General features: G+C 37.9%; 2 protein-coding genes across 3 annotated transcripts in view; one reads left to right on the top strand and one right to left on the bottom strand.

The window, feature by feature from the left end:
• Positions 1 to 8,310, bottom strand: part of LOC140148930 (uncharacterized) — a 28,693-nt gene extending 20,383 nt beyond the window's left edge. Inside the window, exon 1 of one of the 2 annotated variants that reach the window (XM_072171039.1) lies at positions 8,175 to 8,310. The gene's annotated coding sequence lies outside the window, so the exon portion shown is untranslated. The remainder of the gene's footprint in view (positions 1 to 8,174) is intronic. The other variant, XM_072171041.1, reaches the window with a different exon arrangement.
• Positions 8,311 to 12,969: 4,659 nt separating this feature from the next.
• On the top strand, positions 12,970 to 24,918 carry LOC140148931 (kelch repeat and BTB domain-containing protein 2-like). Its single transcript, XM_072171042.1, has 3 exons — positions 12,970 to 13,142; positions 20,350 to 20,465; positions 22,022 to 24,918. The coding sequence occupies exons 2-3, from the start codon at positions 20,463 to 20,465 to the stop codon at positions 23,474 to 23,476; spliced, it is 1,458 nt and encodes a 485-aa protein (XP_072027143.1). The 5' UTR covers positions 12,970 to 13,142; positions 20,350 to 20,462; the 3' UTR covers positions 23,477 to 24,918.
• The last annotated feature ends 1,243 nt before the right edge of the window (positions 24,919 to 26,161 follow it).

The raw sequence follows: 26,161 nt of genomic DNA on the forward strand, positions 1-26,161 counted from the left end.
GTTCCCTCCACCTGACTGAACATACCTGTAGGCTGTGTGTTGTGAGTTGTTCTATTCTGTCTTCCCTAAAAACAGCAAATTCTTTCCTAGATGGTACAGTCTGGACACTGACATGACTGAACCATTGCATCTAAGGACTAATGGTTCAAAGGGAAGACAGGCTGGTAAACACCTCTAGGCTCTTTATTGACACAGAGCTAGCTGTGATTTATTATTTACAGGGGTGTGAAACATATTGGCAAAAGACATTATTACCAAACAATATAGAATAGAAAATTCAATGTCAATTTCTCAAAATATTGGAGAAATATGCTCACTAAACATTGGGAAAGTATGCAATCCAATTCCCATTCAAATGCGTGAGAAATGGAAAGTGCATAATTCCCACTAATAATACATGACATGGTATTTTTTTTTACTTCTCTTTAAAAGGGCATTTCGTGATCCACAGCCTCATCCCCCACTTTTCTCAAAAAAGTTGAGATTTTATATATCACTGGAAACCTCTGGCTATCACTACATAATGTTTATGTACAAAATATTTCTTGCAGATTAATTCGTTTAGCAAAAATATCGTGAAATTTGAATTTCGTTCTGGTGCACCAGAATGAAATTACAACACATTGTCTATGGAGCATAGTGTAGGTATCCCAGGCAAACCTTACTTAACACATTTGCTAGTCAGCGAAATTCGCCGAGACCGGGGCCCAAACACAATGCATATTTACATATAGAAATTTGAATTTTTTTCGAGAACAGGTCGGTGAAGGAAACCTACATAAATATGTTTTCTATACTTCACTTGACCCAAATATATGATTTTTTATGGTGATGAGCCAGTCGCACATGGAATTTTAGAGGGATTTTGATAGCAGTTCCATTAAAAAAAGCTGCTATCGCCATGAGACTAAGATCTCTAGAAACACCCCTAAATGCCGCTTTTGGGGATTTTGCTAGCAGAATCTTTTTGATGAAAGTCAATCTTTGACAAGATGTAACTTTGTTACGGAAAGTGCTATGACAAAAATGTTTTCAGTTTTGGCTTTCTTTACTCTTGCAAGGGCTTTAATTTGATATGTAAAATGATGCAGTTTGATGGCAAACTTGAATTCACCTACATGTAGCATGCCTCTAGAGGCATACCTACACTGTAATACACATCATCATGCATAACTCATGAACGCATAAAATCGGAATCAACTGAAATTTTGGGAATAGGTTTTTTCGTGGATATCTAATGAAAATGACATAAATAGATGCTAGGATCACGAAATACTCCTTTTAACCTTACATGTTTAATTATAGGATAAAATTAAAAATACAGTGATTTATTTTAAACAAAATCTGAGAGGGTGACCAGAAAACCTGAATCCCGAAGTCACTTGCATTGTATCTGAGATTATTTACTAGTCTCAACTTGCACAGAACGTTCTACAAAAATTAAACCAAGTTCTGAATCTCAAAACAACAACTGTGATCGACGTGAACCTAGTTCACCACGTAAACTTGTATGGCTCAAAATTACATGGATCGAATCCATGGGTTCCTACAGTCACCCATGGAAAACAGGGTACTGAAAAGGACTACACAATGTCCATATCAGCCATGGTTGGGTTTGTTTACATTGCATTAATTCCATCAGAACAGGAAATACAGATTCCAAACAGATAAAACTTACCTAATATCAGTTTTAGTTGCCCTTAATAACTCCAAATTGACAAGATATTAAATTCTATTTGCTCATTTTCATACCAAAATCAAGGAAAACATGGGTTTGTTATTACAAAATAACAGGAAAATCATACAGTTCATCTCTGGTCAATTGCAGCAGGCCACCTGAGATAATCAATATGACTACTTGAATTGCGTGACTCAGTAATTTTCTACTCATTGTAAGACTGACACTAATGACAGTGTTGTAAACTTGATTGCATAACATTAAGATCAGGGGTGGAATTTCGCGGGAGTCTGAGAGTCGACTCTCGCAGAGACTCCCGTAAAATCCTATTGCGAGAGTCCATGTGGACTCTCGCTGAAATGATCGGATCAGCGAACTTACGTTTAAGTTCAACACGCCTTAAAACTCAAAGCCTGCAAAATATAAAGGAAAAGTCGCCAAAGATGCAATGACATGGAAGTGAGAGTATGATGACACATATATTAAAAACTTAACTTTGTTAGTTTATTTGTTAGTTTGTTTGTTTGAATGCATTTAACGTAGGCCTACATATAATACCTTTTGGACTCCCGCAAGATTGTACAACGAGAATCCATTTACGGGAATCCATGGACTCTCGCAAAACTCTCTTGCGAGAATCCACTTGGACTCCTGTGGCACTTTACGAAATTCCACCCCTGAAGATTGCCAACTGATATTCTTTGTATTTGAGTTGTCAAATTTATGGATTAGTTAACTGTCAAATGAAGTAAACAGTTTAATGTCAACAAAACATGCTGCTGCAGAACTCTATGCCTGTGTGTGTGTGTCTGAGGGCCGATGACTGGGCCGATGACACACATTCGATGGGTGTAGCTCAAAATTCGGACCGCTCGCCATTAAGTTTACTGCTTTCTGTGTTTTGAAATTTGTTGACGTTTTAACGATCCCCGATTCCCGGTTGATTATTTTAGCTGTGTCACATGATGACGCTGGTGGGTACCAACCAAACTTCAGAAAAAAAAAACCTTGATCGCCGATAACGATGTGATATGGGACTTTATACATAGGATTACACAGAGATATTTCTTGCCAAAATTTGACCATTTCTAGGCAAGTTGGCCCTACTTTGTCTGCGTTATGTGAAAAAGGACAGTCTTTTAAGTAAGTATAAGTGCAACGCTTTTGATGTTTTGATGTTTCGGGAGACTGGGATTAGGTATCCCAGGCAAACCTTAGTTAACACATTTGCTAGTCAGCGAAATTCGCGAGATCGGGGCCCAAACACAATGCATATTTACATAGAAATTTGAATTTTTTTCAAGAATAGGTCGGTGAAGGAAACCTACATAAATATGTTTTCTATACTTCAATTGACCCAAATATATGATTTTTTATGGTGATAATCAAGTCGCACATGGAATTTTATAGGGATTTTGATAGCAGTTCCATTAAAAAAAAGCTGCTTTTGCCATGAGACTAAGATCTAGAAACACCCCTAAATGCCGTTTTGGGGAATTTTGCTAGCACTAGCAGAATCTTTTTGATGAAAGTCAATCTTTGACAAGATGTATTAACTTTGTTACGGAAAGTGCTATGACAAAAATGTTTTCAGTTTTGGCTTTCTTTACTCAAGGGCTTTAATTTGATATGTAAAATGATGCAGTTTGATGGCAAATTTGAATTCACCTACATTGTAGCATTACCTACTGACATGCATGACTGAGTACTGGGAGGGATCATAATAAGATTGTGAGGGCGCTATCGTGCTATGCAGATGTGTTACTGGCATCCTCCTGAGAATTAATTTTCTCATCTAATTATTTTTCATCTTAATTGCTTTTGGCATCCTCAATCTTCGAACATCTGATAGTTGAATTAGTCTTCCATATCTGGGATGATTTTTTTTTTTTTTTTTTATACCATATTTTTGAAGATTGAACAGATTAGAATTTTGCCAACTTGGAGACATCAGTCGGCCATTTTGGGACTCACACTGTATAGTACACACAGGGGTTTAAATATTTTTCTACACACAATACAGGACGCATACAGGTCGGTACATTTTCCTTATTTCAATTTAAAGTAACTGTGATTGGAATCGTTATTGCTGGAACAAATATCTTTCATGATATACACAATTTGGTAGCCAGTAAGCTTACTTCAGTTAAGCTTTATCTCTGTTCTCTGACTCTGAGCTTGATTGGAACTGGACTGGAGCTGGACTAAAACTTGAATAATTCTGTGAATGGCATTATATTTAAATGTTACATCAGTTTGAAATCATGATGGTTCATGGGGACTTAACATGCTTGTGTGTCCCATAAATGCTGACAGTGACATCAAATTTTTCATTTGGAATCATACTTCATAATCATATTATGAAATTCTACTCTCGTAGATTGTACACGACATATCTTGTAATTTATAAACTCGCATCATCGCCCATAAGTATGCATTTACACTTGGGTGTACATCAATCTCTGTAGACTATTTTTATATCTGCTTCACTTTTGAAAAGCACGCATACGTAGGTGTAACATAGAATTGTATTCAATCATGATGGACCTGTTTATTAAATCAAGTTTGTGCCTCATCTCAATGTTTTATGCATTGAATAATATCTATGGGGCCTGTAGGTTTCCACCAATCAGCCCACAGCAATTTTCCAACATTAATACCATGGATTCAAATATGAGCTGTGTCACTGATTTGGAAACCTCCTACACCAATTGGTCCCTTGCTGTGAATACACTAACCAAAACTCAAAGGTTCCAGAGCAAGGGTCTCATCAAATCACCCTCAGACAAGACTCGCCAAATGATTGTCATGATTCTCTTACTATCTGGGGTTGAATCAAACCCTGGTCCCCACTCAGAATATCCGTGTGGTATTTGTAATCATGAAGTCCAAAATGGCCAACATGCCATACAGTGTGATCAATGTGACATCTGGATCCACACAGATTGTGCGGTGATGTCTGATGATTTGTACCAAGTTTACATGACCCATTCAAATCTGTCATGGATTTGCATAAACTGTGGCCTACCAAATCTGGGATCATCTTTCTTCGACAGTGATCGCTTTTCTAGTGTTAATACTTTTGAAGCGCTGACTGATGATTGTGATGTAAGTACACTGGATTTTGAAAACTTTACTCCTGCTGATACATCCACTCCCACCAAATCTGCTCGTAATCCGAAACAGATACCTCCTAATAAGAAAGGCAAATTACCACGTGTAAAAGCAATGGTAATCAACTGTGATGGGTTGAAAGGGCAGAAAAGCAGACTTGATTTTCAGGCGGCAATTGCTCAACACACTCCTGATATTGTTATTGGGTGTGAATCTAAACTTGAGTCTGCTATTCCTACCTATTCAATTTTTCCGGAGGACTACAACGTGCTTCGTAAGGATAGAACTAAATCAGGTGGGGGAGTATTCATGGCTATTAAGAGCTCATTTGTGTCGGTAGATTTACCAGACATGGATACTCCATGTGAGGCTATCTGGAACTACATAGAGTTTGCTGGGGCTGGCAAGCTGTACATAGGGAGTTTTTATCGCCCCCCTAAGGCTGGTATAGAGCCTGCAAACCAGGTGTTTGACAGTGTAGTCAAGATTATGGGAATTGATACTAAGAAACACACCAACATATTGTTATGTGGTGACTTCAACTTTCCGGACATAAACTGGGACATTGGCCAAACAAAAGCAGACAGTCCTCGTAAAAAGCTTCATGATGACTTTCTCAACTTACTTGCTGAGTGTGGTCTTGTCCAGCTAAATACGTTGGTGACTAGGCAGAGATCGCAAAATGTTCTTGACCTAATCTGCACATAAAATCCAAATATTGTCAGTAATATTAGAACGCATACTGGAGTAAGTGACCATGATATCCTCCTATTTGACATAAACCTAAAACCAAAAAGGCAAAACAAACCACCACACAAAGTCTACATCTACAAAAGGGCTGATAATGAAAACTTGAAAGCCTGCCTCAACCAAAACTGTGAAGAGTTCTTCCAAAGCAACCCCGATTCAAGATCAGTTGATGACAACTGGGAGCTTTTAGGAAGTACACACTTGAAGCAATGGAAAAGCACATTCCACATCGTATGTCTAAAAATAAGCAAAGTCATCCGTGGATTGACAAAGAAATGATTAGGCAAATGAGAAAAAGAGGTGTAAGCTGTATGCTAGTGCTAAAAGATCAAATGCTCAGAGACTATGGAGTTGCTACAGAAAGCAACGTAACTATGTTACCAAGTTACTAAAGCAGTCTTACCACACATATATGGAAGAGGTACTTGGACCAAGCTTGGAGTCCAATCCTAAGCAATTCTGGTCCTTCATTCGCTCCCAGAGACGCGAGGCAGTGGGAATTCCAACTCTGACAGTCAACGGAAAAAATAGTTCAACAGATAAAGAAAAAGCTGATGTGTTAAACCATCAATTTGCTTCAGTTTTTACTGATGAAGACTTGGCTTCACTGCCTACATGCAGCAAGGGTGCTTCAGAGTTCCAATCCATCAGTGATCTTAATATCAGCGTAGAAGGTGTGCTGAAACAGCTACAGCAACTTGACACCAGTAAAGCAGGTGGCCCAGATTCCATACCTCTTGCCGGATACTACATGACTACGCAGAAGAATTGGCACCCGTACTTCATTTCATTTTTTGTCAATCTTACCAATCTGGTTTACTACCCGAGGTGTGGAGGAAAGCACTTGTTACATCCATTTACAAAAAAGGTTCTAAATCATCTCCAGAGAACTATCGTCCTGTCAGCTTGACCTGTATTGCTTGCAAAATTATGGAGCATATTGTCCTTTCGCACATTTCCAAACATTTTTCTACAAATAATGTCATCGTTGATCATCAGCACGGCTTTCGTGAAAAAAGATCATGCGAAACGCAGTTGCTTGAAGCAGTTCATGATTGGTCAGAGTGCCTCAATAGGAGTAGCCAAACGGACGCTCTGTTGTTGGACTTCAGTAAAGCGTTCGACAAAGTACCACACCAGAGGTTGGCGCTTAAGCTTCATCACTATGGAATTCGAGGAAATACACTGAGGTGGATTCAAGCCTTCCTTAATAACCGGGAGCAGTGTGTTAGTGTCAACGGTGTGCATTCACCATGGTCGCCAGTAAAATCAGGCGTTCCACAAGGGTCAGTATTGGGACCGACACTTTTCCTTGTGTACATCAATGACATAGCAGATGAAGTGAAGTCTAGCATCAGACTGTTTGCTGATGACAGCGTTTTGTATAGAGAAATTAAAGGAGATGCTGATCATGATATATTACAACAAGATCTCAATACAGTGTTCAAATGGGCAGATACCTGGCAGATGAGCTTCAACGCCTCCAAATGCCAACTTCTCACCATAACTCGTAAGACCAAACCCAGCCTTTTCAATTACAACGTTGCGCAACAAGACATAGAAAGAACATCTAATCATAAGTACCTCGGTGTCACCATCTCCAGTGACTTAACGTGGAACCAGCATATTGCCAAAATTAGATCAAAGGCCTGCAGTACTCTAGGAATCATCAGAAGAAACATGGGACCATGCTCACAAAACATCAAGCTGAAAGCATACCAAACCCTGGTTCGTCCCCAGCTGGAGTGCACGGCGGCAGCATGGAGTCCACACACTGCAAAAACATCTACTCTCTGAGGCGGTCCAGCGCCAGGCTGTGCGTTTATCTGTGGTGTCTATGACCGTAAAGCCAGTATCTCACCTCTTCTACAACAGCTTGATCTTGATCAACTAGTTACCCGGCGAATACTCCACCAATGCACCATGTTCTTCAAGTTCCACTACAACCTCATCAATGTCAGTTTTCCACCTTGTGTTCAGCTTCACCCACTACCAGTCAGATCAAGCCATCACCTCCGTTATCATCCAATACAAGCTTCTCGTGACACATATAAGTTCTCCTTCTTCATCCGCACCATTCCACTTTGGAATAGACTCCGTTGGAAGCAGTGATAGCACCATCAGTCGCAGCATTCCAGGCAGCAGCCCTTCCAGCGGTGAGAGCAATGCAGCCAACCACCACCCATCATCAGCTTTAAAGATGAGGATGTTTTTTACTTGCACTTCTAGTCTTCTATTCTTCGCACCCGCACATCTGCACAGCACGATTTCGTCCGTCTCCTTGACCTTGGACAAGTGGAAGCTTTCTAGGAGTTAAGACATCAAGCATCAAGCAATAAAAAAATGATGGAGCCTATTCTTGACTGTGTAATATTCCTTCACCATATTGCCGTACGGTAACAGTCTTATACGATGGACAGATAGTATCAGTTTGTGAATGAGGACATCGTATAAGTTCCTTGTAGTACTATACTACTAACGTGAACCGCCGTGATGTATGCTGGGCCGGGTGCCGAATTCGACAGTCAATATCATCACGATCAAAACAATCAAGAAACATAAGTTTAAATATTTAATATCTTAAAATTACGTAATATATTTCACTTACAGGAAATAATAGATAAAATCTTACCCTTGATTATTTATTGAATGAATTGCTGATCTTACTCGCACAAATATGGTGAAAATGATATCTCCCTTCAGTGTTTTTCAGTATTTTTTTCGACGATTCCAAACTTCAAATATGGCGCTGGGTATTTAAATGATCATGTGACCCCAGAGCCGTTAGAACTTTTATTGTGGGGTATGTGTTACGAGCATTCGCCAATATTTTACTTTTAAAAATCTAAACTGTTAATTGGGTGTTGAATGAAAATTTATCATTATGTATGTAATGATGAACACTACGTTGGTCAACCTTAATTGGTCAAGATGTACATGATAATATTTAATTATAGTCGATTCGCAAAGAAAACACCCCTTTATTGTAATGTTTCAATCCAAACAAACCCAGTGTGCAAAAAAGTCGGACCATTTTCATGTCGGCCCTGTCATCAGTGTCCTAAGGGCTGTGCAATCCGGGTGTGCAATAAAATTAGCAAAAATTTACGAGCCCTGGAGAGGTTAAAATGCCCGGAGCACTCATTAAAAATGGGTGACGGGGATGTGCGGCCACATTGACCCCCATTTTTCAACTCCTCTCATCCAATGACCCCTTTTTTAATATTTCTGAACTCCCCAGACCCGGGCTGGACCTAGCCTGAATCCTTCCAGGCCCAGAATTGCGGCGTCTTTATATTACCCACAATCCTTCACGTTGCCAATTCACCATCAGCACAACCCGATGACCGTGCGTTAGTGCGTAGATGTTGAAGGACTGGAGGATTTAGCCTAGGCTGGCCCCCCCCCCCCATTGACCCCCTTTCCTGATCCTGTCACCGAAAGACCCCCTTCAATTTGGGGACATTTCGGATAATCTCTCACTGAATGACCCTGTTTTTTCATTTTTTTCCCCAAAATTTCCAAAATTTTTATGAATCTTTGGAAAATTTTTATCAACTTTTTATCTTGACCCAAAATTTGTCCCAGTCTCACTGAATGACCCCCTTTGGTCATATTTCCCCAGTCTCACTAAAGAGCTTTCAGTGTCTAGGCTCTCACCGAAAGACCCCTAGTTTTGAACTGGTGCCCGCACATCCTCGTTACTTCCAACTTCGAGTGCCCATCCCGCCCCCCCCCCCCACCGGGTAAAATGAGCGTGGGGAGGGGGGGAGGAGCCCCTTTACTACCAATCATTGGCTAATTGGCTAAAAATAGTGTAAAATACACAATTTTTGTGCACTGCGCAAATTGTCACAATAAATTCCTTTACATCCCGATCATTATGGGCGAAATTATACCAAAACATCGCTAGGCCTAATAGCTTTTTGGGAATCGCAAAGTGAAGACATGTAGGGTAAGGTGGGGTAAGGGACCGTTCACAAACACTTGTAGGGGGGGCTGATGCAAAAAAAAAAAATTATCGCGAAAATTTTTCGGGGCCCCCCTTTATTTACAGACCTCGACAATTTCAGGGCCCCCCTTTTTGACATTATTATGGGTCAACCCCATAGAAAAGCATATAAACTCAATTTTTCCAGGTAAATTTGTGGTCATTTTTTTCAGGGCCCCCCTTAGGAATCTCAAATATTTTCAGCCCCCCCCCCCTTTTTTTGCATCAGGCCCCCCCTTACAAGTGTTTGTGAACGGTCCCTAAGTGGGACACTTAAGGATATTATTGGATAATAAAACTCATGTTAGTGAATAAAGATTGGACTTAGGCCTATATGTTTTTTTTAATTCAAGAATATCTGGTGTTAGTTTTGGGGTGATACTCCAAGTAGGGATATGAGACAAGTGGGTATAGGACCAATTACCGTATGTAATGACTCAACTGTCTTACCCAAACACTTTGGGGTAAGTGGGACACATTTTGGGGATTATTAACATTATACCAAAAAATAGTAGGCCTAATACTATCGTTATCATTATTAATTTCATATTAATACATGAGGCAGATTTTTTTCTTGGATTTTAGTGACAAACCCCCAAATACCCACGATTTGCGATTTTCAGTCACAAAATCAATAATCAAGTCATTTAATAGTCCGACGAGTGGGACCTTTTTTTCTAAGTTACCAGACTATACTCATTTCACACTATGATCACTATCTGACATGGTGCAAGAAAGACGAATCGCGCAAGTCCAGTGACCGCGCCGCCCAAAAAAAAAAAAATTCGGGATTAGGCGCGGTTAGTGTATTTTTGTGGTTAATCTGTCTTGAGCGATCAGAGTTTATAAGATTATAGTTGGTAACTAAGAAAAAAAAAACAGGTCCTACTCGTCGGACTATCATTCAATAGGTGTGTTCAGTATTAATTTAATTTTTGAGCATGTTGGGGGCATTATATGCAATTTTGTATCAACAATTAATTTCAAGAACCACTGTCCCACCTACCCCAAGTGGATGGGGTAAGTGGGATAGGACCTAATTAGCTCATTTGCATAATTTCATCATGATTTTCTGCTATTATGCTTGTAAAAAGCATTCTTTTTATGGTAAAAGAAATATATTATCTTTCAATATTTGTCTATAATTATCTCAGCAAAGATTTTCAAATATTTTGGTAATAAATAAGTATAATTCCTCAAAGTTGGCCGCCACATCAAGGAATACTGTTGGTTTCAAGCATCTCCCGCAGCTCAAAACCAAATATAGTGCTGCATGCATGAAGATACCATGCCCCCACTGTCCCTTTTACCCTAGTCTCTCTAAAAACAAAACCGGTATACAACTGCCGATTTCTTTTCGTGTGCCCCTGAAATTTATTTCGGTTTTTGCCGGCAAAGTGGCAAAAACCTGTTTGTGCCAATTTTTGCCTGGTAATTAAACCGGCAAAAAATGGCAAAAACTGGAAAACGCATAATAATGTACAAATAAAACCGAGGAGAGTTTTTTATTGCTCGCTAGCTACTTTTGGTGTAATAATAATAACCACATACAGTACAGTCAAAATGCTCTCCTATAAGTGCTCTCCTGTAACACTCAGGAAGAGCGCATGCACGAACGATTAAAAGCTCCCCTGCCAATTTCAAATGGCAAAGCCTGACTATAGGCCTAGAAAGTCACTCAAGCTCATAAATAGTAAGCAAAATTAATCACTGAAATTGTTATCATAACAATTTTAAACTGTTGCGATTTGGTAATTCACATCATCTTGCGAATGTTAGTGAGTTTTGGCAAAAATTGCATTGATCATTTCATAGCGAGTTCGAGTGTGTAGAAGAATTCAATTATTACAGATATATCCTACTTGTAGGTGTTGAGTTATAATATGTTGTAAAAGAGGGCTGGAACAACAATACTTTTAACTCATTAACAACAAAGCAAGTTTTCAACTGAGACCAGGGGCGTAGCCAGCTTTCTTGGTTAGGGGGGGGCACAAAGCAAGTTTTCAACTGAGACCAGGGGCGTAGCCAGCTTTCTTGGTTAGAGGGGGGGCAAAATAAAATTCGATAGCACAAACGAAAAAAAAAATGCAGTTGCATCATGTATATAGTATTTTGATGTAATTAATATCAGTATAATTTCGAGTTCAGCTGAGTGCTTTCATCATGATGCTTTTATTTATCAAAAATCGACTATGGCATAGTCTACCTGGGGGAAACGGGGCATGCCAATTTGGTCCACCTAAGTGGGAAAATGGGATACCATATTTTTACCACTGTTTACTCGGCAATAATACTCAATGCCCGACTACAAAACCACAATGTATAAGAGTCCAGAGCGCAAAAAATGGTGCCCGTCGGCCTCCGGCTTTATTATTATTTTATTGAGGCGTCCCATTTTAGCTCATTTTACCCCGATGCGAAATTGTTGCTGAAAAGAAGCTGGGGGTAAAATGGGCCAACTGGGGTAAAATTGGACACCATTGATTTACTGAGGGAAGTTTTTTTTGTTGGGACAAAATGGGACAGTTAGCACACAATAAATCAATGGCGTCCCATTTTGCCCCAATTTGGAACATTAATTCTAAAAGAAAACTTTTCTTATAACTTTCACAGAAAAGAGTAACAATCTTTGTCTTATTTAATTGAAAAGGTGGCTTAGAAGTCATTTTTTAATTTGAGAAACACTAATCCGGGCCATTAGCCTCACGTCGTGACCTCTGCTTAGAAAAAAGGATTTTTTTTTGATGTGTTAAGCTTACGGCCCTCAGAAGTTCCAGTTTAATGAAGAATAGTAGGCCTACTTTTAAATGGTTGGAAATATAAAAAAGACAGCAGTATATCAGAGTTCTTTTGTTGCAAAAATGGGCTAAATGTGATTATTTTTAAGGTATAAAAAGGCCTATTTCCGAAATCACTGCAAATTACCCTGTGTCCCAATTTACCCCAAGTTACCCTATCTAGGTATTTTCGTCTCAGGTTTTCAAAGTGTATGATTTGTAGAATGAACTTTTGCAAAACATCAAAGTGTTATTTTTTTTAACCTTCTGAAGTTGGTATTGAGGCAGCAGGGCGAAAACCGGGGGCGAAAACCGCATGTCGCTAGGTGACTGGCATGCTAGAGGTTTTTCTTCTTGAAAATTTCTAAAGATGGGGCTGCCAGCTGTAATGGTTTCTTGACAAAGAGAATTCCATGCTTTACTGGTTCTTGGGAAAAAATGAGTTTTTGTAGACATCCTTCAATAATATTGATTTAGATAATTATTGAAAATCGATATTTTGGCTGCTTGGACCAACAATACCGGTCGGAAGTCTTCCACGGGCGCCCATCGGCTTGATATGATTGAGGTCAATTGTGTAATAGACCAAGCTGGTTTGGGGCCGGTATCGCCCAGCTGCCAGCGACTACTGATGATGATGGTGGTGTGGTGATCAACATTGCCACTTTTCCGTATTGATTGTATCATCGGAATTACTGAAATGGATGGGAATGTATCCGGTTTTAGGGAGTTTCTTGATACATACTTATACTATGGTCTTCTGTGTATGGCATTTTTTCAGATTACTGCTATTTTCGCCATATTTGTGATTCCCTCCAGTACTGAAGAAAAGGTATTAAAGTACATGAGTAAGCTTATTAATTTAATCACTAGTCCGAATAATCAGACCCAGAACAAAATATTAATTTCTGACATAATCGTGTACTGGGTCTGAACTGTTTCCATATGAAATCTTGATGACAAATTGGACAATAGAAGCACATGGTTCTACGTGACAGCTTTTAAATCCCTATTCAGGTAACGTGAATCACGCTAAGACTGTTAGCGCTCCTAGCGTAGTAAATTCTGATAGTGGTCAAACAAATTCAAGTAGTGGTATTGCAAATGAATTTAACAACTATTTTACATCAATTGGTAATACACTTGGTAAGCAATTTGATAGTAAAACAAATGTAACTAATTGTCCATGTAACCATTTATATTGTAAGCAATACTGTACTGTAAATAAGTTTACGTTTCTAGAAATAACCTCTGATTTTGTATTAGAACAAATATGTAATATGGATAAGGCCAAGTAAAAAATAAAACATGTTTCACGTCCGGGTTTTCAAGAAAAAGGAGGAGGAGGGTGCTTTTTATTTTCTATTTTTTATCGCAAAATTGGTGTAAATACCCATAATTAGAGCTGTTTTAGCGTATACAATAATGCCTGGAAAAAGAAGGAGGCCCTTTTTTATTTGTTGTTCTGAGAGTTACACCTCCTCCAATGATCACAAAACCTTCCTAAAATGTTTCTTGTATCTTAACAAGGCTATAGAAAGCATTCCAACTTCCTAGACATATGTTTTGAAAAGTTATAACTGAATTTCAAAAAATAAAAATATATTTGAGGAAACCTCAAAAAAGGAAGCGGGAGGGGACGTGAAACATGTTTATTTTTTTATTTTGCCTAACAACAAATCACCTGGATTTGATCAATTTAATGTAAAATTACTCAAATTGGCTGCACCGTTTATTTCTGATTGCCTGGCCTACATTTGTAACTTGTCTTTAAGCAATTCTGTATTTCCTGATAACTGGAAAAAGGCAAAGGAAACACCTATTCACAAGTCGGGTGATAAAAATAATGTTGGAAATTATAGGCCAATTTCAGTCCTACCCATTGTGTCCAAGATTATTGAAAGGGCTGTATATAATCAATTATATGAGTACTTAAATGATGCAAATATTCTCTCAAGTGCACAATCTGGTTTCCGTGCCAATCATTCAAAGACTACAACTCTTCTTGATGTCCAAGATTTTGTTTTAAATAATATGGATAATGGATATGCTACAGGTATGATCTTTCTTGATTTAAAAAAGCGTTTGATGTGGTAAACCATGATATACTTATTGATAAACTGAGCAGATATGGCATAAATGGTAATGAACTATTTTGGTTTAAATCTTACTTAAGCAACAGATCTCAGGCTGTTAATGTAAATGCTACTCTTTCAAAATTTGAAGATATCAATATAGGTATTCACTTGAGGGATCAATTTTAGGGCCATTGCTCTTTATAATATTTGTAAATTGCTTAGCATCCACTGTGGATTGCAAAATAGTCATGTACGCTGATGACACAACCTTGATTTGTAGAGCTAAGAATGAGGTAGATCTTCAAGCACATTTGCAATCAAACATGTGTAACGTAGCAAAGTGGTTAACAGCTAACAAACTCATTTTAAATGTAGATAAAACTAAATTAATGATCCTTGGTAACAATCATATCATAGATAAATTTAGTAATGTAAATCTTATATACAACAATTGTATTATTGAAAAGGTTGATGATTTCAAATATCTAGGTGTTAAGTTTGATTATAATATGTCATGGTCCTCTCATATTGATTATTTATCTAAAAATGTTTCAAAAAGAATTGGTATCATTAGGCGTTGTAGACATTTTCTTCCACATCACACTCTTGTTATGTTATCAAATGCTCTAGTAACCCCTAAATTTGATTATGCTAGTTCAGTGTGGTGTAACTTTTCTCTTGAATATCAAAGAAGGCTTCAGGTTTTACAAAATAGTTTAGCTAGAACGATTCTATTTGCTGATATTAGGACGCCAGTAATAGAAATGTTAAACTCACTAGGGTGGATCAAACTAAGTGACAGATGGAATAATCATACATGTATGCTTATTCTTACATTTAAATGTTTAAGAAATCTTAGTCCTTCATATTTATCATCTCAGTTTGAATTTGTTCATAATACTCATTCTCATGTAACCAGAAATCATTCGTCTAATACATTGATTGTTCCAAAATACAACACTAATTCTGGATTACGTACATTTCACGTCAGAGCTGCTCATATTTGGAACAGTCTATCACCAATGATTCGAACTGATATGGAAAATATGTCTTTGAGACAATTCAAAACAAATGTTCTCATTTCATGTTAAAATGTGTATAGTCTATGAATTCATAATTATGATTGCATTTTTTGTATATCTTATATTGTATCACTTTTGTGTACTATTATTATAAACACAGCCAAAAAAGAAAGTCTCCAGTAGTTCCCATCCCCATTTAATCAGATTTGGATGAGTTTATGGCAAAATAATTTATATAATAATTTTCTGTACACTTTCCTGCGAAGATTGATACCAAATTTGATATCAAAAATTTAATCATAATGAGCAAAGGAGCCGTTGTTTGGAAATTCGTGCAATTTTGAAAATGACAAATTACGAAATGACCACGCAAAAATCAATGCATGGTATCAGCTTATTATGTGGCCTGAAGCATGCCCGTACAGGAATCATTGCACCCTTGCCTGCGCACAATTGAAAGAGCGGGTATTCGATTTGCATTTTGACATGCATGGGCAAACCTTTAACGTGCCGGCATATTCAGGCGACGTAATTCTTGGCACTCACGCTAGCTCTGCTACGTGATACAATTCCCTATGTCATTTTTAAAATTGCACGAATTTCCAAACAAATGTTTCTATGCTCACGATGATTTAACTTTTGATATCAAATTTGGTATCAATCTTCGCAGGAGAATGTATAGAAAATTATTATATAAATTATTTTGCCATAAACTCATCAGAATCTGACTAAATGGGGATGGAACTACTGGAGACTTTCTTTTTTGGCTGTGTTTATTATGTTTTGTATTGACTGAGGGCCTGCTTGGAAAGCAGTGCTGGTCACTGAAGTTGTTACCCTCAATAAAGAAAGAATAAACTAAACTAACTAACGCTATTGTGGACCATCCTTCTGATACCTGAGTGTTTGGACAAGCGGAACGGTTTTTTGTCTACCTCTCTGTTTGTAAACAAACCAGGAGGTCGAAATCGTTCTCCTCGCCGAATACGAAAGTCAGCGTAATAGTACGGCACGGTTTAATCACATGTGTTAATCACTGTAACATCAATTATGTCAATGGCACTGCAAAAATCATGCATGCATGAATGATTTAGGGGTCCATTCATATCTGTATCTGTATCATTACTGCTCAACACTCCTATATTTGCAGTCTTGCAGGTGGTGTAAGCCGAGTAGTAGTATCAAGTATAGTAGGCCTACTATAGTCAAATGCAGCAAACCTTTGACGAGCGCGACTACCGTGATGTTGAAATTCGGCGCTAACCTGTGAGACGAATTTCGTCTCAGGCGCTAACAACGCGTACGGCGCACAGTTCATTCATAAATTTCCACTCGGCAACACCAAATTGCCTCAGCAGCCAATCAGAGACAAGTGCGTCCAACGCAAAATACGCGATGTATATTTACTTTACGCGCTCGTCAAAGGTTTACTGCATTTGATTATAGACGTTGTCGTTGTTGAGCATGTGAGTGCGCATTGATTTGTTGAATAATTTCATAGGTGGTCAACCCGGTTTTATTCAGAGTTCATAGATCGACAGCTTGCTAACATCTCCTGTGGATGTCAGCTTATACATGTATGTGTACACACGTCGAGCGCGATGCTCCTTGTAATATTACATGTTACGATCGGCGAGCGTAGTACACGCATTGTTGTAGGCGCTGGAATGAAATCGCAATTTTCTTCGTTGATATACCTCATTTGTTTGGCTCGAAATTAAAAGGGGATAATGTGCAATGAAAACAAACATTTAAATAGGAATCTATTTTTTTATGCAAATCACACATTATTGCTTTCAACATTTGGTCATGAAAATATATATGAATGAACCCCGTCCGTTGCGTTCATACATAAGCACAAACTACCTAGCTAGTTTCTTATCCCTTTTTTAAAGTTTTTCCATCTCTAATTGTGAGAAAAAGTTTACTTGTTCAGTCCATCGTGTTTGGACATTAGCGAACAATCGAACATCATGTATACATCAATCGCGCTTTGTGTAAAATAAATGGCTCGCGAGCATGCATGCGTATATCCTACTCGCGAGCATCCATTACACAGCCGTGACGTTAGTAAGGGGTCACTTCCGGTATAAAACGAAATATCTTCAAAAAATTTTATTAGCTAAGAAAATGTAGGACAGTAACGGTATATGCACACATAAATTGTGGTTGCCCAGTGCATATGTGGTATTTTTTAATTTGGGGTCAAATGTCATTAAGGGGTCACTTCCGGTATAAAACGAAATACCTTTAAAATGCATCTTCTTCCACAAATTACGTAGGACAGAGACGCCACTTGCACACATGCATTGTTATTACCCAGTGTCTATGGGGTGTACACAGATTTGGGGTCAAAGGTCATTAAGGGGTCACTTCGGTATAAAAGCGAAATATCTTCAAAACATTTTATTAGTGAGGAAAAATGTAGGACAGTAAGATTATTTGCACACATAACTTGTGGTTGCCCAGTTCATATGTGGTATTTTTTAATTTGGGGTCAAATGTCATTAAGGGGTCACTTCGGTATAAAACGAAATACCTTTAAAATGCATCTTCTTCCACAAATTACGTAGGACAGAGGCGCCACTTGCACACATGCATTGTTATTACCCAGTGTCTATGGGGTGTACACAGATTTGGGGTCAAAGGTCATTAAGGGTCACTTCCGGTATAAAGCGAAATATCTTCAAAACATTTTATTAGCTAAGAAAAACGTAGGACAGTAACGGTATATGCACACATAAATTGTGGTTGCCCAGTGCATATGTGGTATTTTTTAATTTGGGGTCAAAGGTCATTAAGGGGTCACTTCCGGTTTAAAACGAAATACTTATAAAATGCATCTTCTTCCACAAATTACGAGGACAGTGATACCACTTGCACACATGCATTGGTGTTACCCAGTGTATATGGGGTGTACACAGATTTGGGGTCAAAGGTCATTAAGGGTCACTTCCGGTATAAAACGAAATACCTTCAAAAAATTTTTATTAGCTAAGAAAAACAACGGACAGTAACGGTATGTTCATATATGTATTGTGGTTACCCAGTGTATATGTGGTATTTTTTATTTTGGGTCAAAGGTCATTAACGGGTCACTTCCGGTCTGAGACGAAAAACCTTCAAAATGCCCCTTCTGCCACAAGTAACATGGCATAGTGATGCCACATGCTAATGTACATTGACACTAGCCAATGTCTATGGGACTTTCATATATTTTGGGGTCAAAGGTCAATAAGGGGTCACAACACGGCTGTGTTCGTGGTCTTAGACCACAGCTAAGTCTAGTTGGTTCTTTTTTCAGAGCTTGTTTATGAACAGAAAGCCGGGCATAAAATTGTTTAAATGCCTGCCTATCGATAGGGTTCAATTTTTAAACTGGTGTAGCGGAGCAAAATGCTTCCCATTTTAGACAACCTGCTATACAAATTTCAGCTTGTATAGCAATTTTTTACAATGTAAGTAAATATAAGAACATCACCAAAATATTTTCGCTAAAAATTCCTACGCAAATTTTTCAAAGTAAATCAACCCTCACCCTGCCTTTCGACCAAATAAACACATGCTGTTATATTCCGTAAGCAGATGTGTTATAAATACAATGTAGACTACAGAAATTTGTAAATTATCCATTAATTGCAGAAGTAGAAGCATGTGTAGATGTTAGCACACATTTATTGTAGTGAAAAGCAGATTTCATGGATGAACAAAATTCCTCTTTAACCCAATATTTGTGGAAGAAGGGCCCAACTCCATGGAGTTGGGACTTTCTTCCATGAAAAAAGTGATTTTAGTGTACTTGGAAGACTAATTTAGAGATGGATTTTGGCTCATCTTTCACACACAAGGAAGAACAGTCTGCTGGCAATAAAATGCTGGGTCTAACTCATTTTTTGTAAAAAATTGGAGTTGGGCCCTTCTTCCACTAAGGTATTCAATTGTAATTGCCAATCTACTTTAGTGTTTTTTCCTGCAAAATATGAGTTTTATTAAACTGGAGGGAGAGAATAAATTGAGGTGTCCGTTGTAAAGAAAATGTTCGTAAATACTTTGGTTTGGTGGGGTTGGCAAAACGTGGGGGACACAAAAAGTTTGAAGTTGCACTAAGGGGGGGAGGGACAAACATTTTTGGTACTAAAGCATGGAAGGAGGGGGGTCAAAAAATTTAAAAAAAACAAACAAAAGAACATACAAAATTTTTGCACGCAAACGTTGTCATTGACCCTTTTTTACCCAGATCACGGGCAAAAATACATGTAGTGTAAAATACAATTTTTTAAACGCTACTCACACACATTATTTTGCTTCCCTTTATGGGATTTAAAAATCCCATAAAGGGAAGCCTTTTTGGAAGCTCAAAGACTTTACATGTACATTGTACATGTATTGTACAGTCTCTATAAGGCCAAACAAAATAATACTGGGATGGAAGGAAGGAAAAAAGATATTATGAAAAAATTTTGATCCATGATGCAATGTAACAGCCATTTTTTGGTTGCAGTTTTCATATCCGATGCAAATTGTCGTTAATGGGTATTATATTCAAATGCTAATACTTAAATGATCACATAGTCATCAAACATTATTTCTTTAATATGCAGACACAACCAGACACATTTAGTTATGTGATGTACATTTGAATCAGCTTTTAATTGCAAAAGATCACATCCTCCCATTGTCTATGCCAGATGCTCTGTACATCATACTTGATGTGTATGGATGATCAGTGGCGTGCACAAAAGGGGGCATACTTGGTGTCAGTGTGAGTGGGTGAGGACATTTTGTGTCGGAGAAACTGATCCGTTGGGCAAAATAGCAAAGTAGGCTTTGGTTTGAAATTGGTAAAAAATCTAAAAAATAAGCTTTGATTTACGAAATAAGACAGAATCAAACATTTGTTAATATTATTTTATGTTGTTTTGATTTGATTGCATTGTAGGTTCAGGAGAAGATCAGTGAGCTAGGAAGTGCAGATGAAAGCAACAGACAACTAGCAAGTGAAGTCTCCAAGAAATCAAAGCACGAGAAAAAGAAAAAGCGATAGAAAAAGACATGGTAAGAACTAAGCCAGGATTTTCTGGCGGGCTCGCGGTTACCCGGGCAGGAAATACCCTGCCCGAAATTTTGAAGGTTTTTTTTTTTTTGGTTTTGTAGTGTCCCTGGACCTAGACCTAAATCCTAGGATCATTCATGGTTGACCTAAAAAAAATAATTGCACGATGTTTTGTGTTTTTTTATGAAAATTGATACTTTGTATTCATGTCATCTATTAATGATATCAAAATGCATTCAAAGTCAATGCATTTTCATATCATTAATAGAGTATGACACCCCTTAATATCAAGCCTGGGGATCTCCTTTGTAGAACCCATTTGTGTCACTATCTGAGTGCAAATACCACTAGGTCATGACAACCATTGTTACTCATGGAGAATAGCAACTGTATGAACTTGTAGTCAAGTCAAGCTTTCGTCAGGTGTAACTCTGACTTCTTCAGAACAAAGTACCTAAGACTGTCCCTTGTCAACAGAGAATAAGCAGACCTCGCCTCTCTGCTAGGCGAGAAATGTTTAGTGGCTCTGAAAAGAGCTGTTCACTGAAGACTGCCCGTGTCAACAGAGAACAAGCAGACCTCACCTATCTGCTAATGTAAATGGTTTGGTGGCTCTGAAAAGAGCAGTTCACTGAAGACTACCCTTGTCAACAGAAAACAAGCAGACCTCGCTTATATGCTGATGCAACTGCAGAGAGTTTGCAGCAAAGTAGGTTGCAGTGTACCTCTTTGTGTGATTATTAAATAAATGAATAGATAGGCTGCTCCTTGCCTATGAGGTCGGTGATCATAGATTGACATCGGATATGTTTGACTGCATTCACCCCATCTGTGCAGAGTGCATTTGTGCAGATTCATTTGCAGTGTGCATTTGTGCAGATCTATTCATTTGCGAAAGTTGTATGCTTTACAGTAGGCAAATTTATGAAAACATTTTTTAAGATGATTTTAAGTTTATTTATGAGTCTAAAGTATTTAAATTCAATTACCGTATTCGTCCCAGTATAGTCCCACGTTCGAGTATAATCCCACCCCCCATTTTTCGAAAAATTTCAGAAATTGTAGAAAAAAAAAATTATTTTTTATTTTTTTCTTCTTTTGATTTTCCCTGGACCTACATGTATACCTAGGATCATTCATGGTTGTCCTTAAAAAAAAAAAAAAAAAAAATTTCAAGATATTTTGTATTTTAATATGAAAATTGATAATTTGTATTCATGTCATACTCTATTAATGATTTCAAAATGCATTGAATTTGAATGCATTTTGAAATCATTAATAGAGTATGACCTGAAAACAAAGTATCAATTTTCATATTAAAAATACAAAATATCTTGAAATTTTTTTTTTTTTTTTTAGGTCAACCATGAATGATCTAACATCTAGGTCTAGGTCCAGGGACACTCCAACACCGGAAAAAAATAAACTTAAAAAAAAAAATGTTATTGAAATTGAGTATAATCCCACCCCCAATTGTGAAAAATGTTCACATAAAAAACGGGTGGGACTATACTCGGACCAATACGGTATTAAAGGCTTGTACCTTTTTATCTTTCAGATGGATTTTGATACCCTTATTCGTGTAGTCATAGAAAGTGGAGAAACCTCTTCAACGAGTGATTCCACAAGTAGCAACGCCTCATCCACATCAACAGAGGAGCTGCCTGTTGACAAGGATACTTTTGACTTTCATCACATGTTCCTGGACAAAGCAACATCTGACATCACACTTGTCGTTGGCGGCAATGAGTTCCCTGCACACCGTGCTATATTAGCAGGCTCAAGTGCCTACTTTAAAAACATGCTGTATGGTGAGTGGCAGGAAGCCAAACAACACCATATCACACTAGAGGAGACACCTGCATGTGCGGAGGTCTTTGAGGCCTATTTAAGGTATTATTATGATAGGAAAGTGTTTATCAACAGCACTACAGTTGCTTCCATGTCAATTCTTGCTGATAAACATGGTGTACTCGGATTGAAAACTAGATGCTTGAAATATGTGGATAAACTACTTGGACAGTTTTGCATACCAGGTGCTCTAGATTGGTTATGCTATGGGGAACAGTTAGATGATGCTTTGTCCCAGAGGTGTTATGATATCATAAGTTTTCATCTCCAGAAAGCATCAGCATGTCCCAGCTGGCTGTACCTCACCCAACAACAGCTTGCTAAGATTCTTGAGCGGTCTGACGTAGTTGCCAATGATGAGCTGACAGTGTACAAAGCAACAGAATCATGGATTTTATCAGAAAGTCAACTACCACATATCAAAGAGAACATTGACTGTTTGTTACCACTTATTCGATTCAAGAATATCCCAGCTCCGAAGTTGGCATTAGTGGAACAATCTCAGCTTGCAAATCATCCCTTTGCTAAGAACATACTTAGAGAGAGTGTACTATGTGCCTTTCGATATCGTGCTCTTATAGCCGAGAGTCCACCTTCGTCACTATCAAGTTCCTCGGTACCACCTCAAGAAATCCGCCAGTATGAAATCCAACTGAAGCCTAGCATCAAGGGTGCACGTGGTGTGCCTCAAGACCGTTTTGTCATTCATCCAATTCTCTCATGTAGCAACCCACATATCAAGTCCAAGTTGATCAAAATGACTTGGCACTTTGATATCAGTCATACAGAAGGAGCAGATGTCTACATAGATGGTCTCCCACATGCCACTGAGCTATCACTCTGCACAGGTGGGGTCAATGCAGTCAAACAAAATCGCATTGAGGCTTATGTTTATGGACACTTTGTTCTGAAGAACAAGGCTGGCAATGTGTTGGCGTCTCTCCTATGCAGTGGTAAGCAGCAGTTGGCAGTCACTCGAGACTGTCTCACAGTGGTGTTGTTTCAAGATAGACAGATGCAAGTCTTCCCTAATGTGCACATGTTGTTGTACCGCATTCAGATTGACTTTATTGATAAACTCTACAAATCTCCACAGGTTCCAGGATTCCGACGCTCTTCGTCACCTGTCTTTGGACCTAGTGCTAGGCCTCCTCTCAGATAGAATGCACTGTTGTGAACATCAATTTTGTCATGCACATTTACTTGTGAAGTGTTGAAGCTACAATGTATTCAAGACAAAAGGATCCTTCCATGTTAGGACAACCAATCTTGAAGAAGTTTAAGTTTGGCGATAAATTGTTTCATTTGCAACAATTGTATATCATCTTTAAGTCTATGGTGTATGCATGTACCGCAAAGATTCGCCTAATAGCGCACATGCACACCTTTGCCTTCAGGTAATTTTCACTTATAGAGCCCCCTCCTTTGAAAATTCCAACAAGAATGTGCTCTTACATGTATTTGCTGGTAAGATTTTTACAAGAGGGCACTTTTAGTTTGTGCCTAGAATTCCAGTTATATCAATGGAACCCATATGCGCCATTAGGCGAATCTCTAATGTTTCTGTTAATATTATCCGCATTTTGTAAATATATGTAGCATTCACTTGCAGCTGGGATTTGGCAGTAATGCAGTATTTTCACACTGCAAGCTTGATGCCACTTCATGTTTTATTTACCAAAAGAAAATCATGGAACATTTACATTCTGTAGATGTATTAAACATCTAGCATGATGACCATTTGTAAATCATTTGTTTAGAAATGTACATAGATGCATTTATTCTGTAGACAATAAAACAATTAAAGAGGCATAGACACTTGTTACAGGGAAGTTGTTTTTCAGGATCAAAAGTATTATTTTGAAGTTCTCACCTGTTTGTCATTTCTTCAATTTATGCATTTTCTTCAACTTGTTTACAAGTACAATGTAGAGGTTGTCTTTAGAGTAATTTTCCTTTTTGGATAAAGGGCCTACTGAAGGTTAGAAGACAAGGTTGCTACGTCGGCACACAAAGTAGGTGATAAAAGTTGTTTTCCGTAAAGTGTCGGATGTGTGCCGTTGATGGGACCACAATAAAATGATCATGTTCATTTATTCCATCATGTGTATAAAAGCATACTACATGTATATAGGTTCAATGACTTTTAATGTTGCTTTGCCAAAACATTTATTACATGTATTTTCTGTATAGCAAATTTGGACAGCAAATGGCAGGTGGATGGGTGGCTAACTGATATGGATGTGACCCAACCAAACAAGTAGTTTGCATCATGATAATTCATGAGTATCTAAACTATAAGGTACATTAGGATTTGAATGGTGAATTGGCTCATAACTTAAATCACGTAGAAGTATAATTGATTTGATTTGTTGCATCTTTCCAATGTTATACAGTGTATATAATTAAATGCATTCTATTTTTTATACATATTAGTCTAAATTTGTAGGCCAAAACTGTGTGTAGCACATCTGTGATGCAATCAAGCAAACTGTGTTTGATGTTGTCTCAAATCAAAATCCACATTTTAATGTTTCAAATATTAACCATTTTTTCGGTTGATTTCACATTGTTATCACCTTTTGTAATAAAGTTACTCAAAGTTATATCAAAACAAGGAATTACATTGTTTGATGTTGTCAAAACAAGGAATTACAGTGTTTGATGTTGTCTCAAATCAAAATCCACATTTTAATGTTTCAAATATTAACCATTTTTTCGTTTGATTTCACATTGTTATCACCTTTTGTAATAAAGTTACTCAAAGTTATATCAAAACAAGGAATTACATTGGAGATTATGATGCAATTTTTTCAGTTTTGCCGTCGAGCAATGATTAAAGGAGGAAATAGGAAAAGTGATCCCGCCCGGGAATTGAACCCAGGACCTCTGGTTTACGAGACCAGCGCCTTAACCACTTGGCCACAGGAGCTTCATGATTAGGCAGACTGGGAATTCAACCGATAAGCGGTCACTTAACCCTACCTCCTTCGTGCAAGTCATCCCAATGTTGGCTCGGGCTTGACAAGCGTAAATAATGCCGTCCTCACTGTAGAGGAACATAACATGAAAAAACAGGCTTTAAAACTAGCTTGCTAAGCTCATAATAAAATGAGTCATAATTATAATTAATCTGAAACTGAGTAATAATCAAAATGACTGAGGCTTAAATTTTCAATTACTCTTTCTTCACTATGCAACTTAGTAAAACAAAAAAATCTTAAGACAGATTTTGCCAAGACTCAAACCAGCAATGTACATTTCAGGAATGTGATGAGGCAATTCAGAGACCACTAACCTACGGATACATCAGAGACAGCAGGTCTGAGGTTTTCCTAATGCTTATAAAGTGGACATATATAGTCACAGTATACATTGTAGATACGCATCTAGACCACTTGTAATGGCTAGGGAATTCACTGTCGAAGTTATGTAATAATCAAATTAACTACCGTAGCAATAGATGAATACGATTTTTGAATACACGACCCTGCACTACATGTACATGTACAAGCAGGTTGCACTCATCACCTGTGTATGTCTGCAATCATAGATTGAATACAATGACGCTCTTTTCAAAGATTCTATTTCATACAGGTGCATGTGATTAACATTTCTTTGACATCTATGGTTCAATGCGTAGGTACCGTGTGAACGTAGGATAGTGCAGGGCGATCTATTCAAAAATTGTATTCATCTATTGCTATGGTAATTAACCCTGTTACATCATCACTTAGTCAGCGAATAGTGTCTTGATTTGGTAATTCATGTCTTACATTAACTTCTGCAGAATGGACCTAATTTTATCACTATCAGCATCAGAGCTATATTAAATAATATTGTCAAA

This window comes from Amphiura filiformis, chromosome 3 (genome assembly GCF_039555335.1).
Source record: "Amphiura filiformis chromosome 3, Afil_fr2py, whole genome shotgun sequence".
Lineage (NCBI taxonomy): Eukaryota > Metazoa > Echinodermata > Ophiuroidea > Amphilepidida > Amphiuridae > Amphiura > Amphiura filiformis.